This window comes from Salvelinus fontinalis, chromosome 12, assembly GCF_029448725.1.
Source record: "Salvelinus fontinalis isolate EN_2023a chromosome 12, ASM2944872v1, whole genome shotgun sequence".
Taxonomy (NCBI): Eukaryota; Metazoa; Chordata; class Actinopteri; order Salmoniformes; family Salmonidae; genus Salvelinus; species Salvelinus fontinalis.
Window position 1 is genome coordinate 37201870 of NC_074676.1, and position 20193 is coordinate 37222062.

The following is a 20193-nucleotide window of genomic DNA, read 5'->3' on the forward strand; positions in this document are numbered from 1 at the left end:
TTTAGTGACAATAGGAAAATGAATGGAGAAATACTGCAGAAAGACCACGACATATTCTAATAGATACATGTACTCAAAGTGATGGGAGGGGGGGGGGGGGGGTAATCCCCATTCCAGGGTAAGAAGATTCCTTCTCAAACTCGAGCGCCTGTGCTTAGCTGACCACTGCTGTGTGGATAACAACTAACCCTGGAAGTAATAGAGGAGGCTGTATTAATCCATCCAAAGCTCTACTTGAACATGGCTTACGCTCTCCAATACCCCAGCTGTTTCCAATGACTGTTTCCTTTGTTTCAGTAAACACTTCTGCTGCACAATCACTCCATTCCCTATTGTTCCCAAGGTCACTCATGTGAATGTAAACAGATCCCCAAAAATATGTTTTGTCCTCAGATGTTGACCACCCCACTCCCACTCCCACAGACGCACACACACACACACACACACACACACACACACACACACACACACACACACACACACACACACACACACACACACACACACCCCTGAATTGTAGGGCTCTCGTGTGCTGGACTTTACTCATCATGTACCTCTGGCTAAAACTCTCGGCTTTCAACCAATCACCCACCCACTGTGTGTGGATCATAAATAACGTCCAGGCTGCGAAAATGCACAATGGTAGCTCATTTGAAAGTCAATGTGGAATAATAAGTACCTGTCGCTGTTGCTCGTCTAACAGCAGTCGACGTACGGTGGAGCCCAGTTGGAGACCTTCACTCCATCCATTACATTATGGTAATGTCTGTCCTTATAGAGCCACCACAACTTTACAGGCACTACATAGTAACAGAGCCACAGTAGACTAGCTATATATCCTGGTGGAGCTTCTGTCTCTGTCTACACAGCACAGCGCCAGAGAGAAGCAGAAGCAGCGTTATGTAAGCGTGTGGCGGAGATTGTCGTCTGGACAGACCCCATATGTTGTCAAAGCTCTGTGAAAAAGGTGTTGTCACAGTCTGAAGCCCCTAAGGGCATTTTGGTAACTTTAGAACTATAGCCTTTTAAACAGCAGAGATGCTTCAAGTGCAATACACTATAGGAACTATTGAAATATATATATATTTTTGCTCTCTTAGAGAATGACTGACTACATTGCAGGAAAAAAACATAGTGAGTCAACTCCCTCAGTTCTCATTAAAGCACTGGCATTCCTGAGTCCAGCATGAGGTCTTACCACCGTGTAAAAGAACAGCATGCTTCAGTCTGTTGTGTATTTTTTACATTGTTTTCCCTTTTGATGTCTTTCGGCTTTCATCTTTGAAATAACACGTCAGTCAGGTGCACTCAGAGGATTCACCAGAGCAAGAGAAAAGAGGGTTTGAAAGACTTCAAGTCCCAGGTAACTGTCATAGCTCCACTTGCCAGAGGGGAGAGCCTCTTTAAGCATACAGGATGAGGCAAAGAGTTCTGGATGTGAAGGGAATACAAATGAATGACAAATATAGCAGTTTTCTAACCCTGGATCTACTGACAAAAGAAACTCAAGCATGTATGAAACTCAGTGTTGGGGAAGCTACTCTAAAAAATATATAGTTTACCGAGCTACCAATTACTTTACACTGGAAGAAGTTAAGCTACCCTTAAGAAAAATATACTTTGAAAAAGTAGATCACTACTACCAAACTACTTAATATGTAAATCTGAAATGTCAGAATAAAAATTGCAAGACAGATAACTTTGGGGTCATATGTTAACAGAATGTGTAATTTAGCCGATTAAACACAAAAACAAATGTTGTAAATGAGAATTAGGCAGGTCTGATTCTGAAAAAGGAAATTATTACATACTTATATATTTCATTTTATTTGTGCAAAAACAGATGAAACTCAAGAACAATTCAGCAAATGAACTGGAACGTTGCCATACAGTGTATTGTGCCATTTACCGCATACATTAAAATCAAGTAAAGTGCTTTGTGGATTTCTGAGATTCACCTGTATACTGTATAAGAGACAATACTGCTGGTGCATAACCATTTTTTGAATTAATGATACCACATTCTGATCCATAAATGGAAACGATAAGCACTGAATAAATCTGTAAAATTAGATGCTGCCCATCTTTCCCATTCATTTGATATTGAGGCATAGCTGGATCTACACCATGGATATGTGGGACATGATCACAACATTGAACCGCTTTTGAGATCTGAAAACATTATTTGGAGTGATGTGGACCTTTAAAAACCTATCTTTATGGATGCAGTTCATAAGGATGTCAACCTGTGGTGTGTCTGGTAATTGGGACAGGGTTGGGGTAGATAGACTCTTTCCATACATACAGTATAGTTAACACATGGATTGAGTGAATGTGAGTGGACTGACTAATGTCTTCACAGGCCTGCACTGTTCAGCAGGGGCTGCTGAGGGGAGGATGGCTCATGATAATCTCTGGAACAGAGTAAATGGAATGGCCATTCCACATATTCCGCTCCAGCCATTTCCACAAGACCATCCTCCCCAATTAAGGTGCCACCAACCTCCTGTGTTCAGCTTTCCTCCTTTTTAAGATGCAGCACTTCTCCTTCATAGCTGGCTCATTATGTAAACATTATTGTCATGCCCCAATGGAAGGCGGCTTCATACAAAAATGTATTAAAGTTTACATTAATATCCACTTTGATAAACAAGTCAGGGACTGGCAGTTTCAAAGTAAACATTTTAGCCTGACCATTAAAGCAAGCCACACTGGACTAATCAACTGGACTGACTAAAATAAATAAGTATTACAGAAACCTTTAGAAATGTGTGCCACCCATTTTCTGTGAGGCTTCGATGTCTCCTCTGTCCACCCTGAAGAGACCATTATGTTTCTTATCATGATAATGATTCAGAAAATGATTGGCCACTTACCAGTACACGTAAGTCTTTACAATCATTTCTTTGTCAAAAATAGCTAGACCGGATAATCTATCCTGACACTGTCTTTCGGAAATGATCAAAACCAATAGCTACAAATGAATTCACACAGCTGGCATTTGAGCTTGATTTGAGCTTTGACCTTTCCATTCACAAGCTGATAGAACATTTCCTGAATCCTGACCAATGTAAAGAATTACTGTAGCCATGTCAATTCTGAGTGGAAACGCTTAATTTCCACGCTATTGGCCTCCACCTTCACCTTTGACCTGGGCATGTCCGTTTGGAAATTAAGTTCAAGAAAAAAAATGCACAAAAACAAAATTGTTTGTCAAATAGGAAGTTAGCCATGTTCCTAAAGTAAACACAAGCCTAACAATGTCCTGACCAGGCAGAAGGGATTTGGCTGACCCAATCCAGGTCAGACGCACACAGATTACATTCTGATCTAGCTGCTGAAATTTAGCATCGAGCTGGAAAGAGACTGGTGCTTCAATCAAGAAAAGACAAAGAATTTATTGATTTAAAAAAGAGTATTCATTTATATTTATCATATCTAGTAAGGGAGAAGGGACACTAAAACAATATGTACATCACAATCCAATTTCACAATCCAACGGTAAAAATATTACATGACTTAAGACTCGTGAGCTTATCTGAAATGTATGAAGCCAAATTGGTCAAATTGTTTCATGAAGTTTTTCATGAGTACAAGCTCTCTAAGACTTAACCCTGAGAAGTGTTGATATTGGGAAGAATGGAATCTTTGACATTTAAGTTCTAAGCTAGCTCAAATATTCTAGGACTTCAATGTTCTAGTCCTGTGAGCATTCACTTACTACATCTCCCCCAGACGTAGGAGGATTAAGTCAAAATGGAGACAACACAAAAGTTACGGAAAAAAACGTAATGTAAAATTTGAAAACATGACATTCATCATCTTGTGCATACTGTTTTCCTTAGTAATGTTCCTTTAGAAAATATCATTTTCACAATTGTGAGATTGCTTTCCTCTTTGGCAAAGCTGCTAGAGTACAGAAGATGGAGGTTTCTGTGACAGAGTAGATCCTGGAGGACACAGTGCTCATTACAACTCTGCTGCTGCTCCTCACAGGTATACACGGTCACTGAGAATACTAAATGAGGCCACAGCACAAACTGTCTCCTAGACAAGCTCAGCCATACAAACACGCAGAGATAGGTCTAGATAAAGAAAAAGAACATACATTATGTGCAGGATTGTAGTATATAACTCTAAATAACAATTTAAATTGTTCATAAAAAAGACAAAAAAACTTCACCCCAAATAGGACTTGCATCAAGCAGAGATGGGGATCTCAATCACATTAAATGGGGATGGGGTGTTGGAGCCAAGTGGATTATCTGTATTATTGGCACAGAGTAGAGGATTCATTATATGGAATCATGGAAGGTACAATCAGGTATTGTTTTGGTCTCTGCTCTAATCTATAATACCCGGTCTCTCCCTCTGCTATGTGACGAAACAGCCTAGATCTCACCAACAAAGAGAACCTCATCTAGGAAGCTACTTCCCTTTCCCATATCCTCCATTCATTAACATGACTGTACATGGAGTCTCTCGCCTGTGCAGAGACATTCTTTACAGAAATCAAAGTATTTTCTGGGCGGTGGGTTCTGTACAGCTCAGATGAGGTTAAAGAGCTGATGAGTCAGCAGCTCAGTGACAATAAGGACTCACAGCACAAATCAACTCCCTCCATGTTTATATCCCCATGACCCACGCTTTGGTGTGGCTGCAATAAAAATAAAAAACACAGGTTATTGGGGCCAAAGCAGGCAATACAGGTATTTTGATCCAAACACAGTACAGACTTCCTTAGGATATGGAGGCTATGTGGATGGTGGTATGAGTGTTAAAGTGATGCTGAATCTGGATTATTGGTCTTATGTTAACTGTGACATAAAAATAAGTAACACCTCTGCAAATCTACAAATATTTTTGGGTGTGCATCAGCTCATGATTTTCACTAGAATGTTTATTACAAACAAACTACAGTGCTTGTTTAACCTCAAGTAGCACTCCTGTTTCTAAGTACAGAGTCCCTTATAGTTGTCCTGAAGAAGGTTAAAATCTATAATTGTCCTCTTTCTTTTGCTCTAAAAGCATTTCAGCTCATTCAATTCACCACTCACACATACGACCTTTACGCTGTGGTTGGATGCCTTGTTGCCAGGGGGAACAGACACCCCTTGGTCTATATAGGAAAAAAAGACATTGCCAAGGCACTGGTGAAGTCCTCAGTCCAGAAATGATTGACAAGAGCTTGTGTTCTACATTCACTGGAGAGGTCGATGTTTTTACTTTAAATAAAGAAGCTTGAAGAAACTTCGGACTAACGACAGCATCCTTCAGTGTTGTACAGTAATGTCGGAAGGACACACAAGAAAACAAAGTACAGTTGAAGTCGGAAGTTTACATACACCTTAGCCATATACATTTAAACTCTATCACAATTCCTGACATTTAATCCTAGTAAAAAATCCCCGTCTTAGGTCAGGTAGGATCACCACTTTATTTTAAGAACGTTAAATGTCAGAATAATAGTAGAGAGAATTATTTATTTCAGCTTCTATTTCTTTCATCACATTCCCAGTGGGTCAGAAGTTTACATGCACTCAATTAGTATTTGGTAGCATTGCCTTTAAATTGTTTAACTTGGGTCAAACGTTATGGGTAGCCTTCCACAAGCTTCCCACAATAAGTTGTGTGAATTTTGGCCCATTCCTCCTGACAGAGCTGGTGCAATTGAGTCAGGTTTGTAGGCCTCTTTGCTCGCACACGCTTTTTCAGTTCTGCCCACAATTTTGCTATAGGATTGAGGTCAGGGCTTTCTGATGGCCACTCCAATACCTGGACTTTGTTGTCCTTAAGCCATTTTGCCACAACTTTGGAAGTATGCTTGGGGTCATTGTCCATTAGGAAGACCCATTTGCAACCACGCTTTAACTTCCTGACTGATGTCTTGAGATGTTTCTTCAATATATCCACATAATTGTCCTTCCTCATGACGCCATCTATTTTGTGAAGTGCACCAGTCCCTCCTGCAGCAAAGCACCCCCACAACATGATGCTGCCACCCTCGTGCGTCCCGGTTGGGAGGGTGTTCTTCGGCTTGCAAGCCTCCCCCTTTATTCTCCAAACAAAACAACGGTCATTATGGCCAAACAGTTCTATTTTTGTTTCATCAGACCAAAGGACATTTCTCCAAAAAGTACCATCTTTGTCCCCATGTGCAGTTGCAAACCGTAGTCTGGCTTTTTTATGGCGGTTTTGGAGCAGTGGCTTCTTCCTTGCTGAGCGGCCTTTCAGGTTATGTCGATATAAGACTCGTTTTACTGTGGATATAGATACTTTGTACCAGTTTCCTCCAGCATCTTCACATGGTCCTTTGCTGTTGTTCTAGGAATGATTTGCACTTTTCGCACCAAAGTACGTTAATCTCTAGGAGACAGAACGCGTCTCCTTCCTGAGCCGTTTGACGGCTGTGTGGTCCCATGGTGTTTATACTTGTGTACTGTTGTTTGTATAGATGAACGTGGTACCTTCAGGCGATTGGAAATTGCTCCCAAGGATGAACCAGACTTGTGGAGGTCTAACTTGTTTCTGAGGTCTTGGCTGATTTCTTTTGATTTTCCCATGATGTCAAGCAAAGCAGCACCGAGTTTCAAGGTAGGCCTTGAAATACATCCACAGGTGCAACTCCAATTGACTCAAATGATGTCAATTAGCCATTCAGAAGCTTCTAAAGCCATAACATAATTTTCTGGAATTTCCCAAGCTGTATAAAGGCACAGTCAACTTAGTGTATGTAAACTTCTGACCCACAGAAATTGTGACAGTGAATTAAGTGAAATAATCTGTCAGTAAACAATTGTTGGAAAAATTACTTTGATGTCCTAACCGACTTGCCAAAACTATAATTTGTTAACAAGAAAATTGTGGAGTGGTTGAAAAACAAGTTAATGACTCCAACCTAAGTGTATGTAAACTTCCGACATCAACTGTAAATGTCCACATACAATATGCATAACGTCAGTCTCTTAAAAAAACAAAACAAGCCAATAAGGCAACCACGTGGTGGATTTCACACCACCAGGTAATGCCTCAAAAGGTTAATGGGGGAGGGGTCAAAGGGTCCTGGGGAGAGGTCAAAGGTTGCCCTCGTCCAGCATCTTGTTGACGCCGTCACAGATCCTCTGCAGGTGGCCGCGGTACACCTCAGACGGCCCATAGAGCGCCGCGAGGAAGTCACAGTCGGCAAAGTGGTTGAACACGTGGTTGACCCGCGAGTGGCTCTTGGCCGTCAGGTGGCGGTTGATGGCCTGGTGCAGCAGCTCGCGGCACTCGTTCAGGATGGCGCTCATCACGCGCCGGTCGAACGTGAACTCGATCTGGTGAAAGCTGACAGCCGTCATAGCCAGTGTGTGGACCTTCTTCCTGGAAAGGGGACACAGTAGAGTTGTTATGCATGATGGCTTAACTACAGTAGCTGGCAAACCACATGCCATTTATCTGAGGGCCACAGCTTTTGTTCAAGCCCAAAACAATGATTATTTTTATCAGGGCTGGAATAAAAACCCGTGCTAATTAGCCCTCAACAACCATGGCTGGCAACCCTTAATCAAAGACCATTATAACCCTGTTAATGCTCTCTATTGCCATAATATAATCATATAGCATAATCTACCTGAAGCTCTCAACCAGCACCAGCTCCTCCCCGCTGAACTGGTTGTTGCGGTAGAGGACTCCCAGCTTCACCACCATCTTGATAAGGTTCTTGATGATCTTCTGGGCCTCCTTGCGGTTGCGCGTGTACTCCTTCGTGACGCGGTAGAGCTCGTCCAGCACCTCGCTGCTGGTGTCGTCGATGAAGAGGTTAGCCATGCTCTTGGTGGCCATCTTGCTCATCAGCTTCTTCTGGGCCTGAAGGGCCAGGCTCTTAGTACTGAAGGAGTCCATAATGACGTCTGTAGGGCGAGAGAAGGAGAAAAGAGATTTGGGTCATACAGATGCACACTCACTGAAACCCGATGGTGGATTTTCTTCCTTCTTAATTATATACTGTACAGAGAGGAAATAACAGATGTTTATTTGGATGCATTCCTAACAACATATGGGAAACCCATATTTGCCTTTTGCATTTCTAGCACCAGCAGATCATGCAGAATTAATAATTTGAGGAAACATACTGCAGACAGTCAATGAACTGTTTATGCAAATTATCACATTTAATTATTTCATTTTCTCATCTGAATGAAGGCATTGAAGAGTCTTGCTACCGGTGTGCAATCCCTTAGTATAACTATGTCATGGGACATAAAGACCCAGTCACCAATTAAAATAGAATCTAAGATACAAGAATGACATCATGTAGGAGTGATGAGACTCACTGCAGTTCTGCAAAGCAGCCAATGATAGGACTGTCTCTGCAGCTACTGGCTGAATCCACATTTAGAAAAAAAGAGGTTTATGTGTGAGGATGGGCTATAGCGTACGTGTGCACATTTGAGGAGGCTAGCTCCGAGCTGTGGGTGTTGCCTGCCAAAGCACAATGACTCAGAGGAAGCCTCAACACATTGTGTCAGCTCATAAACAATGGGTCAGGGGGACACAGGCTTTCATATCTTCTGCATTTCCTCAGACAGATGAGCCCGTTCCCGGGCCCGACAGTACTGCAGTAGCTCCGCAACAAGAACCCAGGAATGACAGGTTCAGGTTCAGCCTGTCTTAATCCCTAAGCAAGTAAGATGAGGTTACCTCTAGAGACGGAGCCAAGGTCAGCGGCTCATTTTACCCCCCAAAGGCTAAAGTTATAAGTTAGGGAAGGTAAGCTGAGCCTAGATCTGTACCCATCTCTAGCATATCCTAGCAATCATTACTCCCTCCAAGATTAAAACATAAAACCTTTATTAAAATCCTAAATGTGACTGGATGCTAATCCAAATGCTCATATTTACCAACAGTAATATCTGCTAAGTATTATTACTGTAAAGCAGCTGACCGACTGCAGAATGAAAATGTGCCTGCTATGTGACTCATGTGATTCTACTCCAAGCCGCATTGTCTCTCCAAGAATAACAATTGGTCTCCTTCGAGTTTCAGCGGGACGCTTTTTCTTCCAAGGGAGTACCCACGTCAGAAACCAAAGACAAGCTTTCCCTACAACATTGTCAGAGGGATGTAAAGAAAAACACCACTTTGCCTGCTACATTCAATCACAATGTGTCAATGAGAATCTGAACAGAGATGCTTTGAGGATAGAGACAAGTACAGCTTGCGACACTGCGCAAAGAAATCAAAGTTCACAAGCCTCTCTCTGCTGGAAGTATGAAAAAACTGATTCAGTGGATTAAAAAGAAACCTTTCAGAGCCTGGAGAGTGAAGTGATTTTCAGGGGGCTCATTAGATTTCTCTCCTGTCAAAGAGAATAACTTTAATGGAGTCAGTGGCTGTGATGACTAATACTGCTGTGAAGAAGTAAAAAGAAAAAAGCCTGTATTTGTCTTTCACCACAGTGAATGAAAACTTAAATTCAGATGTGATGGATACTCAGGAGCGTCTGTAGTTTTCCTCAAAGCCAAAGAAAGACAACAAATTCTTCCTGGAGCTGGCAATCACAAATGTAGGGAGATCCTCTCTCCCTACACCCTACTGTCTTACTGTCTCTCTCACGAGATGGGAGGCGTCATGAAAGGACAAGCGCTTAGAATGATGAAACACTTTTCTATCAAGGACTCCTGCCTTGTAACTGTGCAGTGGGAGTTATGGCCAAATATAAGCTGCTGTGTGAACTGGGCCCAGGCAGGGAAAGCTTGGCCAAGCTTGGATCCCATCTCAGCACTATTTATATTGGCGCTGCTGGAATGGATTGAAAACAGAACGAGACATGACAGTGACAACATTACTGTGTGTTCAGCCAATATATATATATCCCACATACAACAGAGCAATTAATACTGGTTTTCTTTGAGCTGGGCAGGCACTCTGGAATGAGAGACAAAGTGCTGGCATATCAACTGGATTTACTTAAACCAACATCAGTGCAGTGTAATCCAGAGAGTGCTTAAACTATATAGTTTAAAAAAACAAGACCTCAGTCAAAGTAGAACAGGTAGGTAAACATGACTCATGGAAATGAAACACGACCCTGGGCCTCTTTGGCAGCCAGGGACTCGGACTGGCCGGCGTCCCCAGAAGCACTTACCCTCCTGCAGGTGAAAAGTGGCCTCCAGAGGCTCAATGCTGGGTGTGCAGAGTGGCTCAGAAAGGGACTGGAGGTATGATGGCCAAACATGTGTCTGAAAGTCTGTCAGGCTAGTATGATTGGGTCAGGTGAGAGAGGACCAATGATTGGATACACCTGGAGCTCCCTTTCCTGTCCACTCTGCCTCAGGCCCCACCCCTCTCCTAAGCCTCAGGGAAGATGATATGAATCCCCACCCAGTCTCAATACTGCTCCCCCAAATCAAAACTAGATTGGCTGGCAGAAACCTGTATAGACATTTCTGTGAAACTACTTCAAAAGATCAAGGTGGAATAGCTAAGCAAGCATGTCTGGAAATACTGTAACTATATAACTTTGAACAAGAGTTTATATTATTCAAGAGTGAATAATATGTTTTAGGCTGTGTGGCTTGCTTATAATTCCGATTGCATAGCCTACCCTACATGTATAACATTAATTCAAAATAGGGGGAAATCCCCACACACTTCTTTAGTATTGTAACATGTCTCAGCAACTTAGATTTACAGAAATGTATGACATCACCCTTATCTACAATAAGAGACAATGCACAATGGTTATGTAAAATGTATCCGTGCTTTGTGTTGGGTCTGAACTGATCACCTCACAATCAGCTCTTCACATGAAACATTTATTCTTTCTGGTAATGAACAGGATCAATTAGGATTACTGCCTGCTACAATTTCATCAAGTGTAGTTTTTACTCCTCTCTCTTACTCTCCTACTGTCCTCTAATCTCTCCTACTCTTGAGCTGTTGCATAACAGTGGAGGCGCTGATGAGTGCTGGGAACTCAGTTTTGTATGGCTGTGATGTGTGTATCAGTGTGTGTTTGTGTGTGTGTCGCTCCATCATCCTCCCACACAGTATCAGGGGTTGTGCACAGTGCCTAAGGGGGAGACAGTCCCTTTTTTATAGTCTTCTCAGATCTGAAAGAGCCTGCTGCGGGATTAATAATTAACGTGGCAGCATTAAATGGATCACAGATTAATAATTCATATGACCAATTTGAAAAAATAGACCAGGGTAAGAGAAGTCTGCCTTGATGCCACCGGTGAACCAGGAAATGTGGGACCTGGCTGAGGGGTCAAACAACATCAGGGACAAATGGTGGAAAATATTATGACAAATGTGAATGGATAGGGTACTGTATGTGCAACTAAAAAAGAATATGTGCAGGTGTGATGCAACAATGGTATCCTTGTCATAGACATGACATTGCATTAACATTATATTGAGTAGGTTGAAAGTAAATACAAGCCGAAACCAGTTTAAAACAATAGACCCATAGATAAAGGTAGATGACTTGTGGATGACTAACTCGCCTGTTATCAGTTTTTGACAATGGCACCACCACATGGACTTTGAGGAAACATGGCATGCCTACAAAGGAGTTTTACATCAAAAAAGTGTTTTATTGACCGACTGATAAGCGATCAAAGACACACATCTCTCACACACACACGAGTGTGGGCTCAATTCAGAATTGAAAATACCTCAAATTCCAATAAAATTCAAATTTAAGTAGTAAACAGAATCCAGAATTGCAATTCGAATTAAAAAGGAAATGGAATATAGTGAAATGCCTCTTATAGTCTATATTAGGTGCAGTCTATACAAATATACTGTACATAAAACACATTATATACATGCATAGAAAATATTGTTGAAACTTAAAATAAATGATCAAGGAAAACAAAACCTTATAATAATAACTTTGAATATTCGCATATTTCATTAAATATGGGAAAAATACTACATCTCAGAATGCATTAGTTTAACCCTCAAGTTGACCTTGAAGCCTTCAAAAACAAGCCAAACAAATCAAATGGACAGTGAACATCTAATTGGCTATTCTAAGCACTAAGGTTAAAAGTATATGAACATTGCTTCCTGAGAAAAGTTATATATTCTTTGGAAGTGTGACCTGTTAGATTCAATGAAACTCATGTTCTATAGACGGGCTGGTTGTTTAGCAACAAAACCGACGCGTGTGCAACTATGGGGCAAAACAGACAGGGTTGGCTTAGACTTAAGAACATGTCAATTATATTTTGTCTCCAATGTATATTGAAATAATAAATACATTTTCAAAATGAGCACTTGTTGTCTCTCAAATACATTGTTCGTTACAGTTGTTGGTTAGCTAGCAAATTTTAGCATTGACATGAAATCAGTCAAAACAGGACATAGTATCAAGAACAAGATAAAACTAGCTGAAACGAGCAACTTATGATTCCCCACATGGCAGTTTGTCATTGTTGTTAGCCATCTGGCCATCCAGAATCACAACTAATATACTTCTGCCCCATGGAAGCATTGCTTTGGTGACGTTGACAGCCAACCCATCTATGATTGAGTGGAATTTCTTTGAATAGCACAACATTTTATTTCCTACCACACAAAATCCTGTGGGTGTGGTCAATTCAAATTTTAACAAAATTTGGAATATAGACACATGGCGAGGTGTGGATTAACATGACCACACCCCCGAGTAGGGTACAGAGTAGGGTCCTCCCATTACTCCCATGTAATTATCCTAAATATGGCATCATCCTAAACAAATGGACACTTTTTTTGTCGATTCAATAAACGTTTTCACGTGTTGTTATTAACATACTTGGCTGTCACAACAACAAATTATTTGCATGATATGTATTCTGCCACTAATGCGTTACTTGACCTGCTAACACGGACAGTAAAGCTAGTAAAGCTGTCGCATTATACTTACAGTACCAGTCAAAAAAGTTAACACCTTCTCATTCAAGGGTTTCTTTATTTTTTCTATTTTCTAAATTGTAAAATAATAGTGAAGATATCAAAACTATGAAATAACACATATGGAATCATGTAGTAACCTCAAAAATGTTAAACAAATCAAAATATTTTAGATTTCAAAATTAGGCACCTTTGCCTTGATGACAGCTTTGCACACTCTTGGCATTCTCTCAACCAGCTTCACCTGGAAAACTTTCCAACAGTCTTGAAGGAGTTCCCACATGCACTGAGCACTTGCTGGCTGCTTTTCCTTCACTCTGCGGTCCAACTCATCCCAAACCATCTCAATGGGTTGAGGTTGGGTGATTGTGGAGGCCAGGTCATCTGATGCAGCACTCCATCACTCTCTTTCTTGGTCAAATAGCCTTTAACACACCTCCAGGCTGTGTGGATCATTGTCCTGTTGATAAACAAATGATAGTGGGACTAAGGCCAAACCAGATGGGATGGCGTATCACTGCAGAATGCTGTGTTGGCCATGCTGGTTAAGTGTGCCTTGAATTCTAAATAAATCACATACAGTGTCACCAGCCCCACGCCTCTTCCTCCATGCTTCACGGTGGGAACTACACATGCAAAGATCATCCATTCACCTACTCTGTGTCTCAAAGACACAGCGGTTGGAACCAAAAATCTTAAAATTTGGACTAATCAGACCAAAGGACTGATGTCTATTGCTCGTGTTTCTTGGCCCAAGCAAATCTTCTTATTGGTGTCCTTCAACCATGAAGGCCTGATTCACGCAGTCTCCTCTGAACAGTTAAGCATTTATTTGGGCTGCAATATCTGAGGCTGGTAACTCTAATGAACTTTTCTTCTGCAGCAGAGGTAACTCTGGGTCTTCCTTCCCCGTGGCAGTCCTCATGAGAGCCAGTTTCATCATAGCGCTTGATGGTTTTTGCAACTGCACTTGAAGAAACTTTCAAAGTTCTTGGCTTAAAGTAATGATGGACTGTCGTTTCTCTTTGCTTATTTGAGCGGTTCTTGCCATAATATGGACTTGGTCTTTTACCACACAGGGCCATCTTCTGTATACCACCCCTACCTTGTCACAACACAACTGCTTGGCTCAAACGCATTAAGAAAGAAAGAAATTCCCCAAATTAAGGCACACCTGTTAATTTAAATGCATTTCAGGTAACTACCTCCTGAAGCTGGTTGAGAGAATGCCAAGAGTATGCAAAGCTGTCATCAAGGCAAAGGGTGGCTATTTGAAAAATCTCAAATATTTTTTGATTTGTTTAACACTTTGTTGGTTACTACATGATTCTGTGTGTTATTTCATAGTTTTGATGTCTTCACTATTATTCTACAATAGTAAAAATAAAAATAAAAACCCTTGAATGAGTAGGTGTGTCCAAACCTTTTGACTGGTACTGTACATCTCCATTTCTTTAAATCTAGCTTTTTCCTCAGGTTAATTGACATTAACTGGCTGGCGTGTGAAAGAAGTTAATCTCAATCTAAATCGCTAGACTTACATATGCCGCGTAACTACTTCCCGTCTTTGCCTGCCTTTGAACGGTTTAGGTATTTAGGACTTCCTATATGTACTTTCCACTTGCCTGAGACCAGCTGTGCAGACAACCCTACCAAATGGCCCAAAATAGCCTATGGCAAAATCTACACCTACTTGGTGGAATTTCCAGGTTTACACAGGCAATACACATAGCTACAAAGAAGCATTAGCTGGTGATTTACCATGAATTAAGTGCTTTGAACTCACAAATGTATTGCGTAACCAGAGCCTACATATTTCCATCATCATCATCATCGCGGCATATAGCCTGAAACCAAGCGGTTCGTTTATCCTAGTCCTTGGGCAGTTGAAACTTTTCTTACGAAAAAAGATTGCAGCCAGAGTGCAGTATTTTTTACTGCAGTAATTTTGCACTTAACTGCAGTTAGAGTGCAGTATAACTGCAGTGATTCTGCAATTTCTGCATCCAAAATACCCCAGTCGACTGCAGTTACAAAAAGGCTATCTTTTTTGTAAGGGTTGATTTGGTGGTCTTTTCTCCTACTATTGTTCAAACAAAACGGTGTGCAAGAACTTTTCGGCATCCTAGTTATAAAATCAGGGTAAGTTAGCTAGTTGAAGAAAGTCCATTGGAATCGGCTCTTTGGCTGATAATGGTGACATACAGTCAACGCTACAGTTTCTGTTAATGCTAACATTTTTACATTTGCTTCAAAGTGGGTTCAGGTTCAGGTATGATGTAGTTTTTGATTAAAATGACATGGAAGTACGTTAAGAAACAACCAACCAAGCATATCCAAAACTCGGCAAAAAAAGAAAACGTCCCTTTTTCAGGACCAGGTCTTTCAAAGATAATTCGTAAAAATCCAAATAACTTCTCAGATCTTCATTATAAAGGGTTTAAACGCTGTTACCCATGCTTGTTCAATGAACCATAAACAATTAATGAACATGCACCTGTGGAACGGTCGTTAAGACACTAACAGCTTAGATAGTAGGCAATTAAGGTCACAGTTATGAAAACTAAGGACACTAAAGAGGCCTTTCTACTGACTCTGAAAAACACCAAAGGAAAGATGCCCAGGGTCCCTGCGTGACCCTGCCCTAGGCATGCTGCAAGGAGGCATGAAGACTGCAGATGTGGCCAGGGCAATAAATTGCAAAGTCCGTACTATGAGATGCCTAAAGACAGGACGGACAGCTGATCATCCTCACAGTGGCAGACCACGTGTAACAACACCTGCACAGGATCGGTACATTCGAACATCACACCTGCGGGACAGGATGGCAACCACAACTGCCTGAGTTACACCAGGAATGCACAATCCCTCCATCAGTGCTCAGACTGTCCGCAATAGGCTGAGGGAGGCTGGACTGAGGGCTTGTAGGCCTGTTGAAAGGCAGGTCCTCACCAGACATCACCGGCAACATCACCTAAGGGCACAAACCCACCATCGCTGAACCAGACAGGACTGGCAAAAAGTGCTCTTCACTGACAAGTCGCGGTTTTGTCTCACCAGGGGTGATGGTTGGATTCGCATTTATCGTCAAAGGAATAAGCGTTACACCGAGGCCTGTACTCTGGAGCGGGATCGATTTGGAGGTGGAGGGTCCGTCATGGTCTGGGGCGGTGTGTCACAGCATCATCGGACTGAGCTTGTTGTCATTGCAGGCAATCTCACCGCTGTGCTTTACAGGGAAGACATCCTCCTTCCTCATGTGGTACCCTTCCTGCAGGCTCATCCTGACATGATCCTCCAGCATGACAATGCCACCAGCCATACTGCTTGTTCTGTGCGTGATTTCCTGCAAGACAGGAATGTCAGTGTTCTGCCATGGCCAGCGAAGAGCCCGGATCTCAATCCCATTGAGCACGTCTGGGACCTGTTGGATTAGAGGGTAAGGGCTAGGGCCATTCCCCCTAGAAATGTCCAGGAACTTGCAGGTGCCTTGGTGGAAGAGTGGGGTAACATCTCACAGCAAGAACTGGCACAGTCCAAGAGGAGGAGAAGAACTGCAGTACTTAATGCAGCTGGTGGCCACACCAGCTACTGACTGTTATTTTTGATTTTGACCCCCCCTTTGTTCAGGGACACATTATTCCATTTTTGTTAGTGACATGTCTGTGGAACTTGCTCAGTTTGTGTATCAGTTGTTGAATCTTATGTTCATACAAATATTTGCACTTTAAGTTTGCTGAAAATAACCGCAGTTGACAGTGAGAGGACGCTTATTTTTTAGTTGAGTTTGTAATGATAAAAAAAATAATACAGCCAGTCAGGTTCTGAGTAAAGTAGACAATTAAACATTGGAGTAAAGGGAGTACCCCACGTCTGTACCCTACTCGGGGGCGTGGTCATGTTAAGCTATGCCTCGCCATGTTATCTATTGAGCCCAACCCTGGCACACACACGTTTTGTTCTTCAATCCTTGTGGGGACCTACAATTCACACACACACACAGAGAAACAAATGTCCCAAAGGCATACTCTGTCATTTGTCCCTAGTCTGTCACATATAGTCTTCTTTCTAGGAAGGTTTCACTGCCCTTCCATGCACAGACTGTTTCATATTTCCTAGGTAACAACTGAGGCTGCTGGCCAACTGAACTTTGCAGTCTTGTAAATCAGGTAAAACATCTCTGTACTGCTCTTGTCAATGAGTTACCTTTCATCTCCACAGGGATAATCATACATTTCCAGCAGTGCTTGAGTGTCAGAAATCATGACAAATAGGTTTGACATCAATTAATGTTTAGGATTTTGGAGCTGGCTTCCTGGCCAAAGTGGACCTTGGTTCTCAGTTAGCCGAGCAACCAAACGGTAGTTGTAACTGACTCACTTGTTTGTCAGCCATAGCCATAGCCAAATCAAATCAAATCTTATTGGTCACATACACATGGTTAGCAGATGTTAATGCGAGTGTAGCGAAATTCTTGTGCTTCTAGTTCCGATAGATTACTTGTTAGATATTACTACACTAACAATTTCACAACAACTACCTTATACACACACAAGTGTAAAGGGATGAATAAGAATATGTACATATAAATATATGGATGAGTGATGGCCGTGCGGCATAGGCAAGATGCAGTAGATTGTAGAGTACAGTATATGAGATGAGTAATGTAGGGTATGTAATCATTATATAAAGTGGCATTGTTTAAAGTGACTAGTGATACATTTATTACATCCAATTATTAAAGTGGCTAGAGATTTGAGTCAGTATGTTGGCAGCAGCCACTCAATGTTAGTGATGGCTGTTTAACAGTCTGATGGCCTTGAGATAGAAGCTGTTTTTTAGTCTCTCGGTCCCAGCTTTGGTGCACCTGTACTGACCTCGCCTTCTGGATGATAGCGGGGTGAACAGGCAGTGGCTCGGGTGGTTGTTGTCCTTGATGATCTTTATGGCCTTCCTGTGACACCGGATGTTGTAGGTGTCCTGGAGGACAGGTAGTTTGCCCCCGGTGATGCGTTGTGCAGACCGCACTACCCTCTGGAGAGTCTTACGGTTGTGGGCGGAGCAGTTGCCGTACCAGGCGGTGATACAGCCCATCAGGATGCTCTCGATTGTGCATCTTAAAGTTTGTGAGTGTTTTCAGTGACAAGCCAAATTTCTTCAGCCTCCTGAGGTTGAAGAGACGCTGTTGCGACTTCTTCACCAAGTTGTCTGTGTGGGTGGACCATTTAAGTTTGTCCGTGATGTGTACGCCGAGGAACTTAAAACTTTCCACCTTCTCCACTGCCGTCACATCGATGTGGATAGGGGGGCGCTCTCTTTGCTTTTTCCTAGAGTCCACGATCACCTCTTTTGTTTTGCTGACATTGAGTGAGAGGTTATTTTCCTGACGCCACACTCCGAGGGCCCTCACCTCCTCCCTGTAGGCAGTCTCGTCATTGTTGGTATACAAGCCTACCACTGTAGTGTCGTCCGCAAACTTGATGATTGAGTTGGAGGCGTGCATGGACACGCAGTCATGGGTGAACAGGGAGTACAGGAGAGGGCTGAGAATGGGCCCCAGTGTTGATGATCAGCGGGGTGGAGATGTTTCCTACCCCAACCACCTGGGGTTGGCCCGTCAGAAAGTCCATGACCCAGTTGCACAGGGTGGGGTCGAGACCCAGGATCTCAAGCTTAATGACGAGATTGGAGGGTACTATGGTGTTAAATGCTGAGCTGTAGTCAATGAACAGCATTCTTATAGGTATTCCCCTTGTCCAGATGGGTTAAGGCAGTGTTCAGTGTGATTGCCTCGTCTGTGGACCTATTGGGGCAGTAGGCAAATTGGAGTGGGTCTAGGGTGTCAGGTAGGGTGGAGGTGATATGAGCAAGGGTAGCAACGTAGATGCACATACACAGTGGGGTAGCAACAATTGTTTAGAAAAACAAAATCCATAAATAAAACAATATAAATAAATATCACAACTATTTCACTACACCCGCAATAACATCTGCTAAATATGTGTATGCAACCAATACAATTGGATAAATAATTTCTTCAGACACAGCTGGTTAAAGCTGCAAGAGGCAACTCATTCAAGACCGCAATTCATGCAAACTGAAAACGTTCTGATTCTCCTTTTACTAGTGACATAAACAGTTAGTGCTGTATAATAAAGTGTACTACCTGCCAGAATACATAGAGGGTATTCATACACATACTAGTAGAAAAGCTTTCATCTCGATTATCTCAATAATAACAAAGTCACATATAAAAACCTACTTTTCTGTTGCTACATTTTGTATGTTATATGGGGTAAGATGCGGAGTAGGCCTCAAGCAGGCACATCAACAAATCGCTTGATATACACTTCATACAGAGATGAAATAAATGGCTTGTGGAGGAAAGAAGGCTTGCAATCCGACAGTGGCGTTTGAAACGCAAGAAAGGAACATGATAACACTAGGCTTCACCTTTTGTGGGGAATTCCATTGAAAACTATTGATTTGTAAACCATTTTTTTAAATTAATTTGGATTTGTAAGGATTAAATCATTCACATCATAAATGTATTCGTTTTGAATGACAACTGTCAAACCAAAATACTGACCAAACACAAAATACTGACCAAACACAAGGAAATAAAAATATAATTATCTTATGTTGGCAAACTAGGTTTATATACAATATACAATATAGATTTATTATTGCATTTAAGGTCGAATGACATTACACTACCTATTCTAGTTATGACTAATGTAAATGTTGTGGGAAAATTGGGCTTCAGCCTTCCTTTATCCAATTCTGCCACCTCCCATCCTCCATTGTATAGTTTCAAAGGACTATGTAACCTATTATTTGTTAAATGTTTCTCAAAGACTGGTCAAGCATAGGCTAAAATACCATCTAAATTGAATTTACCTTTCGTTCAAATCAAACCGGATACGGAGGGTGAGTAAAGGGACCGTGGATTACGCTGCTACAATTTGACAATTTAATCTAGGCAAAATCTCGAGTCTTCATTATGGCAACCCATAGCAAATCCATGTACATCACCATGAGTCGGGTCTTCGTCTTTACTTGCGGTTCTTTGTCTTCCATGTAACTGTATTTTGTATCAGGTACTGGTGTGTAAATAATTGAAAGACTGTTTCTTCTCTCCCTGCTGAGCTCGGTTACAGGAGTGTGTAACCTGACTCCTCCTCACAAAAAGTTTCAAATTTGAGGGATTTCGAAAATTCGAGATTGATGTTACTCTGGACCAATGGAAGAGCCCAGTAAAAATGTATCAAACCAATCATACTGTGGGAAATTCCTTATAACTCCCAA

General features: G+C 41.8%; 1 protein-coding gene across 1 annotated transcript; it reads right to left on the minus strand.

The window, feature by feature from the left end:
* Positions 1-3373: 3373 nt before the first annotated feature.
* LOC129867308 (tumor necrosis factor alpha-induced protein 8-like protein 1) lies at positions 3374-20061 on the minus strand. The gene is made up of 3 exons (XM_055940625.1): positions 19786-20061; positions 7613-7892; positions 3374-7362 (listed from the first exon to the last, which is right to left on the minus strand). Exons 2-3 carry the CDS (start codon positions 7882-7884, stop codon positions 7074-7076), a joined length of 561 nt encoding a protein of 186 aa, XP_055796600.1. The 5' UTR covers positions 7885-7892; positions 19786-20061; the 3' UTR covers positions 3374-7073.
* Positions 20062-20193: the final 132 nt, after the last annotated feature.